This window comes from Augochlora pura, chromosome 4, assembly GCF_028453695.1.
Source record: "Augochlora pura isolate Apur16 chromosome 4, APUR_v2.2.1, whole genome shotgun sequence".
Classification (NCBI taxonomy): domain Eukaryota; kingdom Metazoa; phylum Arthropoda; class Insecta; order Hymenoptera; family Halictidae; genus Augochlora; species Augochlora pura.
The window spans coordinates 11509356-11528113 of NC_135775.1; the positions used below are offsets into that span (position 1 = coordinate 11509356).

Here is an 18758-nt window from a genome sequence, read left to right on the forward strand (position 1 = left end):
ATGTGCACGAAATATGAATACTGCCGAAAACTTAAAGGGATAATGTTTAAACAAGCAGATGATTAAAATAAATGCGGAAATGCATTTTTACTCTAATAACGCGATGCATATAATATTTTGCGTCAATAATGTAGAAATCTCAAAAAAAATAATCTTGAACAAATTTTTCTGTCTATTATAATATTTGCCCTCTGAACCAACTAATGTTTTTCTCTGACATTTTTTATGTTATAAAAATAAGCGAGATATTATGCTCGCGCTAGATGAGAAACCCTGTACATTGTAGAACGAAGTAGTATTACAGTTCAAGAAACGATTTTATAATTAGAATTTGCGGATAGCTTATGCAAATTCTATATAATACTCATATGATGCAGACAAATTTTAATTTGCATAATAATCCGTAATGTAGCATCGCCCCTAAGGATACCGAGTTAAAGGACAATCACCTTTACTCCAATCCAATTATGTTAATTTTCATTAAACTGGAAGCGCAAAACGCACAAATATCGTATGCGTAAAGAAAAGATTTTTACAACATGCGTTAGAAAAGTCTCCATTAAAAGGAAGGCTGTGACATGATTTCAAATAACCATTTTCATCCTTGATCTCCGTATGATTCTACGAGAGGTCAGATCTGTAAAAATAACAATTATCGCATGACCAAACGAGATTTCCTAAAAGCTTTGCAACAGGCCGAGCATATCACGAGCTAGAGCAATCGATATCGGGGCGTAATCGAGAGGCAGATCTCGTCTGTCCGTCTCGGATTGGATTGCAGCTTGGTGTTTCGTTCGTCGAACGGGAAGAAACCTCGAGGAACGGTTCTTCCGCGAAAAATGTGCAGGACGGTCGAGTATCGTATCGCGTTACTACTTACCTCTGGGTTTCTGGTCGGTCTAGAAAAGGGGGTGCTGAAGTTGGGGATAGCAGGAGGGGTGGTAGAGGGAGGTTATGTATTTCTCCCGTTGGCCACCCACCGACCGGCGCCACCCTCTTTTTGCCCCTCGACGAGAGCAAGCTATACGCTCGCGGTGGTGGCTCGCGTTAAACCTACCTTGGGAATTCGTTACGTGTGCCCTGTTTTGCATGCCGGCTCCTCGACACGGTCAATGCATGCACCACGCTGTACAGCGAGTTCGTTTCGCTGGCCTCCGCTGTTTCGTTTCGTTTCGTTTCGTTCGCCACCACTTGGAGGAAAAAAGATGCGCATTACGAATGTAGAACTCGAGATTGCGGGAACGCCAGCTAAAAGCGGCCGGGAACGTTCGCGGAGCGGCAATTAATTTCGCGGATAATTAGAAATTCCGCGGAGGCGAAATTACGTGAACGGCAGGACAATGGGGGCGGCTCGATCCTACCTTTTTTCCAAGCTACATACGACCGGTTACCGATGTCTGGAAGTCGGTAAACGGTGCACGATTTTCGTGTTTGGTAACGATATTGGCAGAAACGAATTCGGGTAAACTTTATAATTGTAATGCAATTGGTCACTCGTTTTATTAGAGCTATGGTTGTATAGAAAACGAAAACGTTTTCAAATTTTTTATTGTATTCCTTTCATAGAACTCCCTGTCTCGTGAATTGCAGTTATATTGTATATTATAGTTAAATAGTTGCTTAAACAAATTGATTCAAAGTTACTTTAATGTCTGAAATTTACATTTGTTAATTGTTACAAGGAAAAAGATTTCCGGAGTTGTGCGAAGACTGTCAAATGAAGAAATACAGAACCATTAAACGGAAGTCTACAAACATTGACAAACCGACATATATGAATCTACTGTGGTCGATGAAAGGAACAGCTTAAGTAATAGAGTGTGTTGATTGCATTACCAAAACTGTGTCTCGGTCGATGCAGAGCGAAACGCAGTTCGTAACGAAATTAGACTGCCGCAGACCTACAAGCGGCAGCGTATTTCGGATTAAGCTCCGATCGTCCAACTCCGGTTTTACGATCGCTTTTAATAACCCAGGGTTTACGAACAATTTGAAGTTACACGGGTACAGTGTTTTTACGTTCTCCCCGGGAAATCCATTGTGAAATTGGGTGAAACGTTTTCGCGAGACGGTGGAATATCCTTGAAACCGGTTCGAGCGGCGATAATTTCATTCAACGATTCGTATAATACTTACCGATCCGTCGCGCGTCGAACGGTTTCCGGTCTCTCTTGCTTTGGAACACGATTTTCCACGGCTCTTCTCGTTCCACGGCGACCGGCCAGCGGTAAATTCGAGCAAAAACTTAGAAAAAGATGTCCGCAACCACAGCCAGTTAGCCTTAATTTGGAGCGTAGCCAGTTCGCGGTTATTAAGATCCGGCGGACCGTGTCCCGGCCCCTTGAAGTTTCAATTTCCATAGTCTCGCAGGGTCATGGTGCCACGCTGAAGAATATCTCTCTGCGACGGTGCACGGTGGATAGAAAAAGTACTCCACGAAAGAACCGTAAGGTATTGCACGGAGGCAATAAACGTCCAATATTTTTCCCCACGGTCGTTTTTGTAATCGTGTAAACACGTTTCCTGTGTACGGAAACTATCGCAGTCCGATGCGAGCGCGGAATTCGGAATGAAACGTGCCTGCCGTTTTTTAATGCCAGCCGAAGATCGAACTCGCTTAATGCCTCCCTACTATTTCATGATCCTGAGCTTGTGACGAGTGTACACAGGCTGTGTATTCATGGTACGATCGGAAACGGAGCGATTCTAAATGAGAAAGTAAGAAGAAAATGTATTATTATTTTAGATCTTTTCATATGTTGTCGTTCAATTTTACCAGCATTCCACCATTTACATGATCAATCAATCATAACGTCAATTCGAGAATGAAAATGTTTGTTGTGTTCTGCAAATGAGATCTTGGATACACGCAATTAACGTTCGGAACTACGGTACGATCATTTTTAATGATTAAGAATGTGTACCTTCTGGTTTTAGAATCTTCATCAGACATTCATAATAAAGATATCATGCAGAAACAAAATTTTTAAACGTCCAAAATAGTAAAATGGCTTTCCTCGAATTGTGACATTATAAATAAATTGTTTAGTTTGAAAATGTCCAAGTCCATTTTGTAAAAACATCGAGGTAGCTGTTTTAATATTTATATTTCTAAGTTATATATAATTTCATTTCAGTAAAGTCTCTAGAGTGTAATAATCCTCCCAAATACAAAAATGTTACACTATCACGTTAATGATTACCAGAATTTTTAAATTTATTAAAATGTAAAAACCTTTAATATTCGAATTTTAAAATAAATGGTTCAACTGCACCACAGTTGGTTGTTTGAATTTGTTTACAGTTTCATGAACTGAAAATATGTTATTTAATCAAATCAACAGTGAAAAGATTTGTGACAGCAATTACACTAGAAAAATCAAGAAAATATAAACAAATTGCCGTTAGAATTCATTTAAAATCTCTGAAAATAATCCAATTACCCTCGTACAAGTAGTATGGCAGTTTAAGCGTTATACGAACATGAAGAAAGCATTAACATAAGGTCTATTGTGCAGCTATTTCCAAGGAGCGCACGAGGGTTAAGGAATTCAATGAGTGTACCTTGTGCGGGCACGGCATCCTGTTGAAAAATGTCGTGCCCTAGCTAGGGCCTTGTAATCAGGATAATTATAAAAGCAACGCGCCGTTCCAGGACGGAATGCCTGAGCCTTTAATTGGTAGGTCGCGCGCGTCTGTCGGTCACGTAACCGCCACTGTACGAGCTAATGAAAGTACCAAGTTTTTCTGGCCGCTTGTAAAAGTTTCCATTAATGAACCGATCGATGAAGTTTTCCGGCGGGTTCTCCGGTTTCCGGTCGGCCGCGACCCGAGCTGCAGTTCGCAAGCTTCTCCGAGTATCATCGCGCCGGTTGAATTAGATGATCTCGCGGAAGCCGGAAAAGCCCGCGAAGTTTACCCCGTCGGGGATATGCACGGTGTTGCATTTTGATTAGGCTGCCACTGATGGCAGCCGGCGGAATGCATTGACACAGCGGTATCGCGCTGCTGAAAGGTGTCCTCGAGATCCTTTGACGCTCGTTAGTTACTCTTACAGCTACCCCGAAAGCTACCGGTCTGTGAGAGAAAGATCACCAACGGCTCGGTTGCAACGCTGCCTTCTGTAGAATGGTGTCTAGGAAAAAGCTGTGCTGTGTTCCGGGATCTGGTCCTCTTTCTCAGAAAATGGAGACCTTAAAGATGGAGAGTTGCGGCAAAGGTGACGCACGGGCAGAGATGGGCGGAACTTGAAGAGAAGATATTGAGAATACTGTTTAAAGTAAACCTCGGCTGCGAGATTTTTACAGTTGACGAGTAAAATGTCTACGATCCATTAATCTTATTCATAATATTGTAGACTGATACAAAACGACATTTCAAATGCGCGTTTCAAGAATAATATTGCAGCTCAAAAAATGAACGTATTTTCAACTTTAATAAATCTGTCACTAAGTAGTCATCCTTTAGATTAATTTTTCGTGGATTTAGAAAAGTTTTATCGATTTAAATTTAATTGAAATCTAGTGTAATAATTGTTAGAGTGATATTTGACCCATCTCTGTCGCGAATTAGTAAGAAGCGTTGGCGGGACACAGAATTGTCATAATCCCCTGAAAAATACGCTAGGCATCTCCGACACCCTCCTTTCAACGTTTTTATTTAGTAAACATCGTAATGTTATAGTATGTACAATAATATACCTATCTAGTCTAACGATATCACTGCGATTACAGATTCTGTTCATGTATCCATTTCTCTTTCTCTCTCTCTCTCTCTCTTTCTCTCACTTTGATTCGTCCGTCGCTTCAGCGTCGTCGATTTAAGTAACTGCGGGCTGTGCCGAGTGTGTTGACGCCGTTTCCTTCTTTCTCGTTCTCCGTCGTGTCACGTCGCCTTCTTCCGCCACAGTTAAACGGCCGTCTCGCTACGTTGCGACAAGCAGTCTCGCTTACAATTAGTTAGCGACCGAATAACGTCACTCGCGTCCGCTGCCAGTCGAGCTGACAAAGAGAGATAGAAACAAAGGGAAAGAGAGGGAGAAAGAGAGAGAGAGAGAGTGAGATTAAGTGAGAGAGAAAAGAGGGAAAAGAGCTCTGACGTTCGCTTTTTCCGCTGCGTTGACCAACCAACCTTTTCCGCTTGTTCTTCTTGCGCGCACAGGCCACTCCCCTGGTATCACTTTTCCTTTCGCGGGGCGAAAATACCGCGAACACCGGAACAAAGTAGGCAGCGAGAGGCCAAAGCGATTCGTGCACGGTCAGGGGAGCAAAATCGAAGCCCGGCACGACGACCCCTAGAATCGAATTCGATTCGCGGCCGGAATTCAATTCGGGACGAGCTCGGCCAGCCGGAACGAACGAAATTCAGAGAGTTTGTTTCAATGCGCCCTTCTTTCTTCCTGCCCCAAACCCAGGCGGCCGCCCACGTACGCCCTCCCACACCGTCCCTCGGCTGTCCCTGCCGACATTTACCTCGTTTCGCGTTTCATAAACCCGGTGAAACGCGGTATTTCGACCTCGAAAAACCTGCGGAGCAGCGCCGCTGAAACCGCACGTTTTTTCTTCGTTTGCTTTCAAAAGATCGACCACTCCTCTACGATTACGATTACCAATTACTTTTCAGCCACGTCTAAATGGAGAAATGCTTGTTTCCTCGAATTTATTGACCGCTTTTATTGACAATTTCCTCAAACACTTACGTATATGAGCAGTTCGAGAAATGCAGGAGACTCGAGAAATTATTTGAATTAGTTGCTAAAGACTAAGCATAAAAGCCAAAAATATGGTATAAAGCCAAAGATAACTGTTGGCTCGACAACACTTCTGTCTGCAGTTGCAAGACAAGAAGACAAGATATCACAAAGTGAAATGAAAATTGTATACATCAATTGCAAGATAAACGTCTTGTACCTATAAAAATTATTTCTTCGTATCTAGTCGATGTAGAATTATGTTTTTCTTGAGTGACGCTTTATTAATTCTTTGTTAATAACGCTTAACACTTTACCGACTGGTAGCCTATAAATTAACCAATAAGTTTTTATCTATTATTGAGGTATAAATGTTACATTGTACTACTGTAATCTCTCATATTATCATATAATTTTTTAAATATTAGATATATTTCACGATGAATAAAATAAATCAAATAAAATATAATAAATAAAATAGGTACAAAAACTGTTTAATGTCAATGTTATGAAAATGTAGAAATGTTAGTCGATTTAATTAGCCTACAATAACAGAAAGCGAATATTGTAGAAAAAGCTTTTACAAAATTTGAAAGTGAAAGTCTAAGTCGTAACAGAGCTTATAGATCGGTGGTAAAATATTAAGCTTTAAAGTAAATGCAGACGTACAATGAATACCAATTTTGTCCTTCTGAAGAAATTTTAAAGTTAAAAGTGTTTTATTCATTGGAACATTTAATCTTTTCAGTGTTTGAATTTTCGTACACCTGGCTTTGTCATAAATGCATAAAATCCGCAGTGCGAATGTAGTGCATGTGACGTTATTTTGTAGATATTGTTCTTTACAATCTTAATTTTGAAATTCAACGATAGAAATCAATGTAGCCAACTCAAGCACGAGTTCTTGAAGATTCGGAATTGTTCACCATTTTGAAGATATTGTGGAAACCCCTCCGGATTTATATCTTTGAAGATTTAAATACATTTGCACATGATTGGCTACATAAAATTTAATCCCGGTTAATCTCGTAGTCTCGTGTTACGAGATTGTTCTTTAGACTGGAATTTCTAAGCCCTTTTAGGACTCTGCATATTTCGGTGTTTCGGAAATTGCCGGCGCTTTGAAGTTCCCCAAGACTCTCGGCGTTCCTCAGGTTCATAAGTGCTGCGAAGGTTTTAGGACGTTCGAAAGGAACGGTGAAATATTCAGGATGTTTAAGTGACTCAAGATCAAGGCTGTCAAGCTTTCCAGCCGGGGCTACGAATTCGTTCCGAGTCTACGCTCTCAAGACCTCGGAGACTTGGCAAACATTTTAAAACTCTGAATCCCAAAAGTCTCTAAGAACGTTCCGAGCGCCCCAAAGTTTCTATGCTCCATTCGTTTCAATTCGAGTTGCGCCACAGCCGGGAACAGAATGAATTTGTTTCTTCAGAGAATGTTCTCGAGTATGGTAATCGATCTTCGTTGCTACGGGAGGGTGCGCGATACAAATTTTGATCGCAGACTGTATTTTTTACGTGGTAACGGGGTGTCAGACTCGTAGATGATTCGAGCCGCGTAAATTTCAGTTACCGCAACGATGCCGCCGTAAAAATCCCTGGCACGGAAAAACAACACCGCGCGTTAAGCCCTATTAACCCCTGAAATATGCCACACGCTGTTAAATCCCACTGTTAACGCGTACTCCAAAACAAATAGCGGACACCGCCGCTTCGGCTGCTCGAATATTTATCCGCTATCACGGCTGATCGATCACTTCAATGATACTAGAAGAGAATTTCGCAGAAATTTGATTAAAAGCGAACGTCATTATCAATCGCCTGTTGGCTAAATTTCAAACGGAATGGGCGAGCGATATTCTGCGCGACTGGATCGGATTCTCGATTTCATTCGGCTCACTGTCGTCTCGCGGGCTTTTGTAGAAAGAAAAGAGCAATCGGAAATAATGAATCCTTCTATAAGACGGCATTTTTCATAAACAGTGTTCAATTTCTCTTCATAGAGGAAGTCGGCGGAAGGACGCAACAATTTTTTCGTGCTTTTAATTTGATGCAGCGCTGCGGAAAAACGATCAAGTTCTATTTTTGTCACACATTCGACCGACCGTTTTGGCTGGGCAAATACGAACAGTGAATTCAGCAAATTTAATCTCGAGACCTATCGACCGCAGCGAATATATTTGCTTGCGTCGTATTTTCAAATACAGTATGCAAACAAATTATATTAAAAAATATATCACAGGAGTAATTCATTTTAACGAACTCCGCTGGCAAAGTGATGAAACGGTTTTACGGACCTTTGGCCGTGGGAATTGCAGTTGGCTATTAAAAAACAGAACTATAATTTGAAGCACTTTTTCCGTCGCTAACTCCAACGACTTTTCCGTCTCTTTTAAGTGGATGCTCGGGAACGGAAAAGAATCTGTTTCGCGGGCACTATATCACACTAAAAGCACATATGTCATGCGCCCGACTTCCCTTGTTAGAAGTTTGACTGAAGTTTCGCGGATCCAAAAATGAACCTCGCGGCAACTCGCAAATGGATACGAGAATTCTAGACGGCTGACAGCGACAGGTTCTCGAGTTTGCCTCAACAAGCGAAGACTACTTGCTATCAGAAACTCCTTTTTTGAATCAGTCGCACACCGACGTTCTATATTCCAATAAAAATCGAATAAAACGGATTTCCGAAACACGAGAATGGTGCCAGAAATCAGATTAGAATTAACATCGCTGCCAGCTTCGTAAGAAAAGGCGACAATGCCGCGCAGAAGCTTGCGGCAATCATCGCGTTAAACTTGGCCGCGTGTATCAACCTCCATTTCACCCTCGGAAAACTTTGGAAACTCTGGGTCGTGCCACAGGGCTGGCACCCTCTTTTCTTTCTCTCTCTCTCTCTCTCTCTCTTTCTCTCTCTCTCTCTCTCTTTTTCTCCTTGCCTCTTTCTTTCTCTTGGGTCTGCTCCGACAATTTCTATCGACTCGCGCGTGATCCAAATCGGAGGAACGACGGCCACACCGTGGTAGGAACACAAAAGTGAGGGGAACTCGATTCGTGTTCGGCGCGTGAACGAGCCGCGCGCGATACTCTTGTGTCGGGTTATCTGCGAGGATATCACATCGAAACACACACAAATAGAAAGTGGAAACAGTCGTGTTACGTTTTTTTTCTTATTTATTTTGCGTGCCGGTCGGTTCCGGGTCCTGGTGGTGCGCCGAGCCGCGCGCCGATCTCGGCTTACGATTACGCTTGTCCCTCGCGACGCGGCCCTTTTTACAGTGTCACGTACGCAGCAGTTGACAGGAAGCCTTTGAAAGGAAGGAATAATGTACAAAGTAGTAAAAAGGTTCGTTCAGGGCTCGCACCTCGGGCTGAATTGTCTAAAAGTTCCGCGGCGATCGGCTCGGCGATCACCGGTTCTCCGCAGGTGCGGCAGAGACCAATCGCGGGAGATCGTCGCATTCGCGGAAACGCGTCAGAGGATCGTTCGCTGGGTCTCCTCATCGGGACGCTGGTTTCCTTATCGCGTCGTTAACATAACTGGGTTAATTTAATCTTGATGAAATAAGAGGCAAATGGAAAAAGTTCGCGGAAACTGGGTCGACTTTGAACCTAAATCGTACTCGAGGATTACTCGACGACTCGCGGCATGACTTTTAATTCTTTAAGTTAGCGGAACCGGGCTTGCGAAAGCAAAATTTTATCGCGCCATTTGGTGGAACGCTGGCTACTTCTGTTCTCCGAACGTTAAACTAAACTTGATTTTAATGGCGGATCGAAAAGTTATCGACGCGTATAAATACGAAGGTAAATAGATAAATCCTTGGAAGATATGTTAGTTACTTCGTTTGAAACGTGTGTCGCAAGAGATCCAGAGTGTCGACCAGAGAAGGGAAAACCGAAATATTCTGAGCTGTAGGTGTTATACCGGTATTTGTTTCCGTGCTGTCGTCACGTAACTGTTATTTCAATATAACGGTAAGAATACCGATATATTTACTGGTATAATATGGGTATTATCGTACCGTAACAGAGCTACTGAATGCGACTGATGATTGTGACACCTCCACGGTCATATATTCTTTTACCGATATGAGTCAATGAGTAATTAAGTCATGAATACGACATCGTATCGATGTTTCGATTTCTATAAAAATATCAAGGTGCAATCGAAAAAATACCGGTATCAGTCTCTGATTTCATCACTTAATTCTACAGAGAAAACTTTCTTTAGAACACGGTTACTCTGCATTTCGAAATGAAATATGTTTGGCAGGATGTTTTACAACAATTGCACAGATTTATAATTTGGTTATGAAAACGGTTACGTTATCGTTAAATATGGGGCTCTTTGATATATTAATGAATAAAATTTTACTCTACCAGGTAAAAGAAGAACTCTTGAAAACTAAACCTACCATGGCAGTCATTTTGGTTGCTCTCAATTTGTTTATTTGATGATTGTTGATGTTACGAAGACTTTTTTGCCACTGTTATGAAGACTTTTTTGTACGAAATGATTGAATAGATTGCCAAAACGAGCGTGCATTATAATAAAGTTGATAAAACGTCAAAATGAATTCAGTCTTGTTAATCTTATGGAACAACACGCGTCGATCACTTTTAGTATTCGATAGGTTTTGTGTTAAAAAAGCCTCTAAGGATCACGACACAGCCAGGATGACATTTACTGACTGAATTTAAAAACAAAGAAAGATAATTGTTCTTTACAATCATAAAGCAGCACCCGTAATTATATTAACAACAAAAAATATAAATACCGAAAAATTCACTGCGGTGAAAATATGCTTCTCGTCGAAATGACTAACAAACCCACCATCCAAAACGATGCACAAAATCAATGTACACTAACGTCCAAAAGTCAATGTTATCACTAAAAAACAATGTGAGCAATGTCAACAGATCACATTAAACAATAGTTATTCTATCTCCTGATCACAATACGTTTCACACGTTTCTGAAAATTGGATCGGTATGTTAAAATCTATTATCGAATCATTCGAAAACAATCGTAGAAACAATCGAACACAAATGAAGAGAATTTAAACAAATATATCAAACGCTTTCAATTCAACGAATTTTCGTTTCAAAAGATTGTCAAACATATTGTTACGGCATTAGTACGTTAACCGTCTGCATTTCCTGAGTGCCCGAACCTTTACGAACGATAGAAGATTAAATTTCAGTTAGCAAGATTGAAAATCAGCTGTCCCGCAGTCGCACCCAGTTTCCAGGCGAGTCGAGCGAAATCCTAGATCCGCGCCGGCCTGAGAGCCGTGGTGAATTTTTTAGGGAGCCTTTTCGCAAGAGGATTGTCCACGGCGAGCCCAGAGGTCACGATCCTCGGTTTCCTGTTCGATCCTCCGGAGCGAGCCAGCCAGGCCGAAGAAACTCGGGGCCTGCAGTCTGTAGTCGGCTCGCTCGGAACCACTTCGGCTGCGAAACTCAATTTCCACGCGGTATACGCGATTACTAGATCCGTGCCGCGCATCGGTTTCAGGTGAGAGAGGATTCCGCGCAGAACGTCGCCGAGCAGAGCGGAGCGGAACGAATCAAGAATCGTGGCGCGTGCACGCGCTCTCGGCAGCTTTGCGTCGCTCGGCATCGCTCAGTGTCGCGTCGCGCCGCGTCGTCGGCCACGTAACTACCATCACCCGGCCACAATTTATATAATACAGACGCTATGTACAGGTTTCCATGTTCGCTCGTCGACGCTAATACCCGCTCGAGCCGATTTTGTAGGGCGACGACGCCAGCCGCGTCCACGATCTATGCTTAGGCTCTTTCGCTCGAATATTGTGGTTCACGCCGCATCTACCTTCGCCTTATCATTCTCATTCTCTCGTCGTTACTCGTCAGAGTTCGTTCGCACGGTCTGGACGAAATCACGCAGCGATCGCGATACAAATATTCGAACCGATCGATCGATCCGAGCTCTTTGAAATCCTTGATTGAGAAATTATCTCCCGTCAACTGGAAATTATTTTCTCTTTGGAAGTTTCTGTTCGGATAGTTCCGAGTAGTCGAAAGTACGAAAGCCCTTCGTTTCATGCCCTTCCCAATTTATTGACGTACACGATGTGTCGTCTTCGGTGACTGTGATGCTGAAGTAAACACCTTGGTTTTTATAAAATTTTAGCGAAATAGCGACATTTCATCGAAACATTAACAAAACGTGTTTATTGGTAGGTTCGATACAAGTTTGTAAAATGAAACACAGCGTTTGCCTAAATCTCACGTTTTACAAGATTTTGAAACGTGTATTTCTCAACCTAAGTCGCGAATACTAAAATCGTTTCATAGTTAGCTAATGTTCCAGTGAACAACGAGTAAAACAACTGCTATTACCGATTTATATTTGAATGAAATGAGCGATTGAGACACGATGGCGAAATTATTTGAAAATCGCATAACGGATACGCTCTAATATACTAATCGCATCCGTTGGTATTCACATATGCTTATACGAAAATCTTTCGTTTTATTTTTTTTTTAAACAGAGCGATTTGCAAATTTATTGCGCGAAGATGACACACCATGCGCGTATAGAGTTTTCCGTCCAGACTGTATTTGGAATAATGGAACATGCCCGAAAAAATTGTTTAGTGAGATCCAATCAATCAGAATACATCAGCTGAAAGTTAAAAGGAAACGGTGATTCTGTTGTTTAGGCCGAGTGACGTCTAGCTACGATCAACCACAATCATTGAAGTTAGCGAGATGCCGTGACGTGAGTATCCTGCTGTCCGAATTAGGATCGAAACACACTTACGTGCCAGGCTCGGTTCGTGTAAACAGCATGTTCCAAGGCCATCCAATGCCGAAATTTTTCGGGAGACAAGTGTCTTAGACCTTTTCCGAAGATCGGAAAGGACAGCAAATAAAAAGTAAATAACGCAATGTGCAATTTTTTTATTTTCCATCCTTTCTTAAATGGAACCTTTAGCCAAAGTAACTATGATGTTTTCTTATTAATATAAGATCAAACACTATATCATTTTTGAAAGATTACTTTGATTTTTATGAAAGATATACATTTAATTATTACATTAATATCAATTTAAATATTTTAAGAAATCAATGAGACATCATTCGAAACGAAAGTTATATTTTTTAATCAATAAATTTGCAGCAAAATAACATGTGCCGGTTAATTACATGAAATAAAAATTAAATAAATACTTGCAGCATGTATATCGTATAGCTGTTTTATACGTAATAAATGAAATTAATGGTAAAATCGTGTTTGGTCTTATTTTAATTAATAAAACCACGCAGTTGCATTAGCAAAAGTCTTATTAAGAAGAAATAAAAAATAAGGAAGTTACATATTGCGTCATCTATCCATCATTTGTCGTTTTTCTACGTTCGGAAAAGGTCTAAGACGCTTGCCTCTCCAGAAATTTCGGTCTTGGACGACTTTCGACTAGGAAATGCTAACACGACCCGAGCCTAGCGCTAACCTTGTTTCGAGCCTTAACGAATTCCTTAACAGGTTCGAAAGAATAGAGTTCTACTGTATCCTAATTCCTCATCAACTTGTAAACTGTGTCGTATATCCATCTCGACTGACTGCACGTAGACATAATGGATGGGTTTCTGGCCAGACCGATGGAAATCTCTCATGCACTGAACGATCCTCGCTTTATCAGTGAAGTTATATGAAGCCCACGTACACTTCTTTCCAATTTATTTCATTTAATATCCGACTCTAGAGATACATGGGCCGGCTCTAGATGAACGATGATGTCGCTGCTGTGTGAATCGCGCGGCAGTCGATGCATTTAAAACAGTATAAAGATGATCGCGAACACTTCGACCGGTCGTAAATCTAAATTCGGCGCACCACGTATATACGGTCGGGAATAATAAAACGCGATGAAGAACGGAAAACGTAATCCGAACCGGTCGGAGAAGCGTAGGAAAACGCGTGAGGCGAACAGAAGTGACCTCGTTTCTTCAGTTAACAGGCCATTGCAACGACGGCGTTACGGCTCCGAAAGAGATTCAGGTCGGCGAAGTCTCGTTTCGACAGAGCCGAGAATAATTTAAATCCGTTACAAATAATTAGTCAAATTTATCCGGCTCCTCCCGATAACGTGAATCGATAAGCCGGCCCAGCGAGCAGCAGCCCGATCCGCGAAATTAGGACACCTCGACCGTTCCGGCGACCGAATGCCGCGTGCTCAAAAACGTCGACTATTTCGACCGACCGGCAATAATAATTTCCCCCCGCACTTGTTTTGAATCGCGGGATGCCCGCGATCCAAGGCATTAATCGGCTGGAAATGGACTCGCGCGGTTTTTACACACGGGCCGATAATGACGCGCGGACGCATCAACGGTAATTCCGTCTCGGGCGTTAACGTCGCCGTGTTCCGGTCGATTTTTACCGTTCGACCAGCTCGGTTGCCGCTCGCGCGTCAGGTATCGTGAAATGGGTTTTCGTATCGGGAGCCGACGCGACGTCGAGCGACGCGGCTTCCGAATTGCCGAGTCGGCAGGGAGACGCAGCAAAATGCGAGCAATTAATCAACGGCTCGCCGATTCTTTCGCAGAAACTTTCATCGCAGCTGAACAGCCGCGAGCCACCAACCTTGGGTCTCGGAATCACTGGATCGCGCAGTCGGGTCACGTTTCATTCGGCGAGGAACGTGTGTCTCGCGTGAACCTGCTCCACATCGCTCGAGATTCGACCGGTCGTAAAAGCGAGCCGCGAGACGGTCGTTCCGTGCTTTTACGCCTTCCGTAAAACGGTTCCTCTCGGAGCAGATTGTGGAGCTCCAAACGGACCTGCAGCGAGTCGAGTCGGTCCAGATCAGGCCCGCTCCACGCGCTACCGCGGTTCGCGGTATTAGCGTCGACGTGTCATCTTAACTAAACGCCGTTCAATCGAGATACGATTCCCGATCATCTCGATCCCGGAGCTTCCTGTTTCGAGTATCCGCGCTGCTCTGGGGTCTCGGAGTTTCGTATTCGCGACGAATCGACAAGAACGACGATCATCTCTCCTGACTCAGTCACCGACGATCGCAATTGTCGCGCGACTTTTACGTATTCCGTGTTTGCCTCCCTCAGCCAACACCGGCGTCTCCTGTGTATCGGCGTCGAGGCGAGGCGCGAGGAGCTGAGATTCAGCGTGTGTTTTTATAGGTTTTACCCGTTCCGGTCCTGACACAGGTGGGTCCAGGTGGGCAGTGGGCTGAATTCAACGGGAACGTGCTTCGACAGAATCGAATCCGGTCGTTGTGCTGCGGCGACGCTCGTTCGTGCCGTTCGACGTTCCTTTTACACCGACGATATGTACAAAATGATCAGAGACACCATAAGACAGCTCGAGGATAAAATAGGTCCCGCCGTTCCGGTCTGCATCGCCTCCGGTCGTTCGCCTGTAACAAAGATGAGATCATTCTTTAAATGAAAATTTCGTTGTTCTCAACGAATTCTGATTCATCGACTACTGGCTGACCAACGTCATTCTCTTTGCTTTAACCCCTCGCACTATAATAACGAGTCAGACTCGTGGTGAAGATTTTATGCAAAATCTACTGAATATGAATATTATTCATTTCTTCTACATCGAAGTAAAAATAAATTCATCTGTTATCAGAGTATAGAAACGAAGGTAAATAAAGACAATACAGGAAACCGAAATTGTCTGGTCCTATTAGGAAAATGATCAAGTACGAATAAGTGCTAATCATCACAACATGAAATGAGCGATAGTGTAAGGGTTTAATATGAATTTATGTTGAGAGAAATCGCTAGATGTAATGATAAAAGTTGAACATTTGCTGAACGGATAACTATAGCTTGTTAGGTGGAGAAATTAAATCTTTCCAATTAATTTTATATTGTAAATGAAGCTATTTAAACAATCATGTATTATTGCTTCTTAATTATTATAATACAGTATTTTAGAATAGATATGGACGCTGAACCTTTATCCGAACAATACAGTTCATAAAATTGATGACGATTCTCAACTTTTTGCACCAACTTTTCAAAACACATTTTTGGAGATAATGAAGATTCTAGTGCAAAAGTCCTTCCTACCTGCGATTAATTAACAATCAACCTTGTCACATAAATGATTTTTTATCTATAACTAAACAAATAGATAAAAGTAATGTATTGAATTCAATTCAAATCGATTTAATTCAATATCGTTTTACATATCTTAATGTCGACTTCTCGTGAGTTATGAAATGTATAAAATAATGAAAACGATATGGACTTTCGAGTAAATTTTTCCTTCACGTGACCGTAGATTACTTTTATGTTTGCATCACACCGTACTTAGCCACGAACAATCAGGATCGCTGGAACTGTACGAACTTCCATTACGGAAGCGTCTCAGTTATTAGAACTTGCATAATCTCTGTCAGTTTCGGTATAATTGGAGTTCTACTTTGATTCCAGCGCATCGGTGCAATCGAGACATTGCTGCGCCCTGAACGCCATTAACTCTCGCACGGCAAGCATTAGATAAGTTTCAAGAATGGATCTCCATGCACAGAGATGACTTAAATTAACGTAATACATTGTCATTTCAAGATCGTTACATTTTATGACGATTTAAATTATTATACATTAGAAATAATCGCGTGTAAGCACATAAAATAATACTTCGTTCATTATTGCTCGATTTACTCGAAATCAATACATTAGGTCTTGTCCACACTTTAGAAAAATAAATTTCAGAATAAACCTTTGAAAAAGGAATAATTCACCATACGAATGTTTCTACAAAAAGGAAATGAATAAATTTTTATTTCGAGGAACGTATGACGCTGAATTATGTACATAAAAATTTCATAAAATTTTGGGAACAAATTGATTTGCACAAAACGAGGAATAGAAAACTTTCGAGATTCTTTATCATTAGAATAAAATAGCAAATACAATTATGTTTGCATACGGCAAATCAATACTCTAAGCAAGCTGAAGTTTATTCAGCGAAGAATGGATCAATCGAAAACGTTGTTAGAGACGGAGTGTAGAACGAAAAGGTCTTGGAGCAGTTTACCATGTAACTCGGCTAAATTTAACGACGATTAGCGACGGTCGTCAGTTTGGAGCACGTTATTAATTGCACGAGATACGAGAATTAATTAAAGCTCCGTATTTTTCCGCGTATTGGCTGCCTCTCTGCTCGCGGAAGTTTTTAACACAGCTGGGCAACTCGGTCGTTCGACTTTAGCGAAACTAGCAGCTGCCAACTGGGGAAAACAGGGTTTTTCACGGAAGATGTAAGCTCTCAGGTTTGTTTACGTTGCAGCCGGATCTCTGTGAATTGCTTAAATCACAACCGGGTTTCAATTAAGTATATTTCTTTGCTGTTTTCTAACCATAATGCTGCTAGGTTCCGTTTGAATAAAACATACCGGCTTCATTGCTTGTATTGGTTTTTCACTACTGCATGCTCAAATTTCTTCACCCTTCAGCTTTTCGAATTAATAATCTTCATTTGTTTTGCTCTGTATGTCTAATACTTGACTGCAGATTTTATGAATTTACGGTAAAATGAATCAAATGTTAAACAATAAAGACGTCGAAATAATTTAAGAACCTTACCAAGCTGTTTTCAATTTATGATTAAAGAAGAAATACGTCGTTATATTATTATTATTTCGTACAACTGATGCAAACAATTGTTACTTTGTATAAAAATCCACAGTCTATGTCCCATTTTCGAAATTCTATCAATGATTCCAAGGTATTTTGTACACATCGTTAATGATTTACTAAACATCTGGGGTAATATATTACAATTATTTTAGGTTTAACGTGATTCAAATTAATTTATTATTACGCATAAGTTAGGAGTAAATATTTCAATAGTTTGGCAATATTAATGGATTTATTGATAGCATTAATTTGAAGATAATTTTGTCAAAGTTTGCAGTACAAACAATAGAATTTAATCAACTATCTAATGACAATGTTGACGTTATTACAATCTACAATAATTCTGGTATAATAATAACTAGACAGCAGATGCTCATGCACGATAAACAGGCAAAATTCATATAACATTTACACAGGAAACTACGCAAAAAAATAATGTAAATAAAAATATATATGAAAATGTGTAAATATGCACGATATTAAGTATATACTATGTAACGATTGTTAACAACTATGAAAACGAATCGAGAAGCTCGGATAATCGTTTCATCTCTTCAAAAATTGTCCGTTTTTCTTTACAGATTGTAGAACAAGTGAAGAAGATTTACTATACTAAGTGTCAAGAACGTTTTACACTTATTCTGATGTATTATCAGAATAATACTACAGAATTTATGAGTAAAAATTAATTTTGAATTAGAAGCATAATTTTTACTCAAGCAGTATCATGACACATACATTGGACTAATTGTGATTTTCAATCGCACTTTTCACATTTATTGCATTTTTGATAATAAATACTGACTTCATTATTTTCATCAATCATGAAAATGAAGCCGTTTTTTATCGAGATTTTCATTAACGAAAATCTTTTTGCAATTATTTATTACCATATTTTCGAACTCTTGTTTTTTAGAAGTATTCAAACGCAGCCTCACAAAATTCACTTTGCGACTTCAATAATGAAACTGAACTGTTTGATTTCGAAATACTAATAGCTATATCTATTGTAATATTCAATTACCAAATCAATGGTTTGAAAGCATGGATTGCTGTTGCGTATATTCAGAATTATATTGAGGTACAGCTGTTACCAACACAATCCGGTTATGATACAAGCACTGACTAATAGACTAAATTAACTCCTTGCATTGCTATCCTTTCACATCTGCATTGATTGGCACTTGACCGTCGTTAATGATTTCCTTGTTAAAACGATGCAATTTCTGTTCCCTTTATGACATCATTTACTTTTACTTTTACATTCTGGTAACAGAAGAATCGAATTTTATTTCGATCTGAAAAAAATGAATTGTATTCATATTTATGTATGAAGTCTTTGTCACGAGTAAGACATTGGTATGGTGCAAGTGGTTAATTTAACCAGATAGTTGATTCAGATGAGCATGATATACGC

At 40.8% G+C, this 18758-nt stretch overlaps 1 protein-coding gene across 2 annotated transcripts in view; it reads right to left on the minus strand.

Annotated features, from left to right (window-relative positions):
- Positions 1-4657: 4657 nt before the first annotated feature.
- LOC144468859 (zwei Ig domain protein zig-8) overlaps positions 4658-18758 on the minus strand; it is a 63418-nt gene continuing 49317 nt past the window's right edge. Inside the window, exons 5-6 of one of the 2 annotated variants that reach the window (XR_013493882.1) lie at positions 14871-15099; positions 4658-8997 (exon numbers count right to left, since the gene is read on the minus strand). Coding sequence is in view for 1 of the 2 variants with exons in the window: in XM_078178626.1 (XP_078034752.1) it covers positions 14999-15099 (101 nt within the window). In the remaining variant the exon portion in view is untranslated. Of the gene's footprint in view, positions 8998-12756; positions 15100-18758 lie in introns of those variants that run through there. The other variant, XM_078178626.1, reaches the window with a different exon arrangement.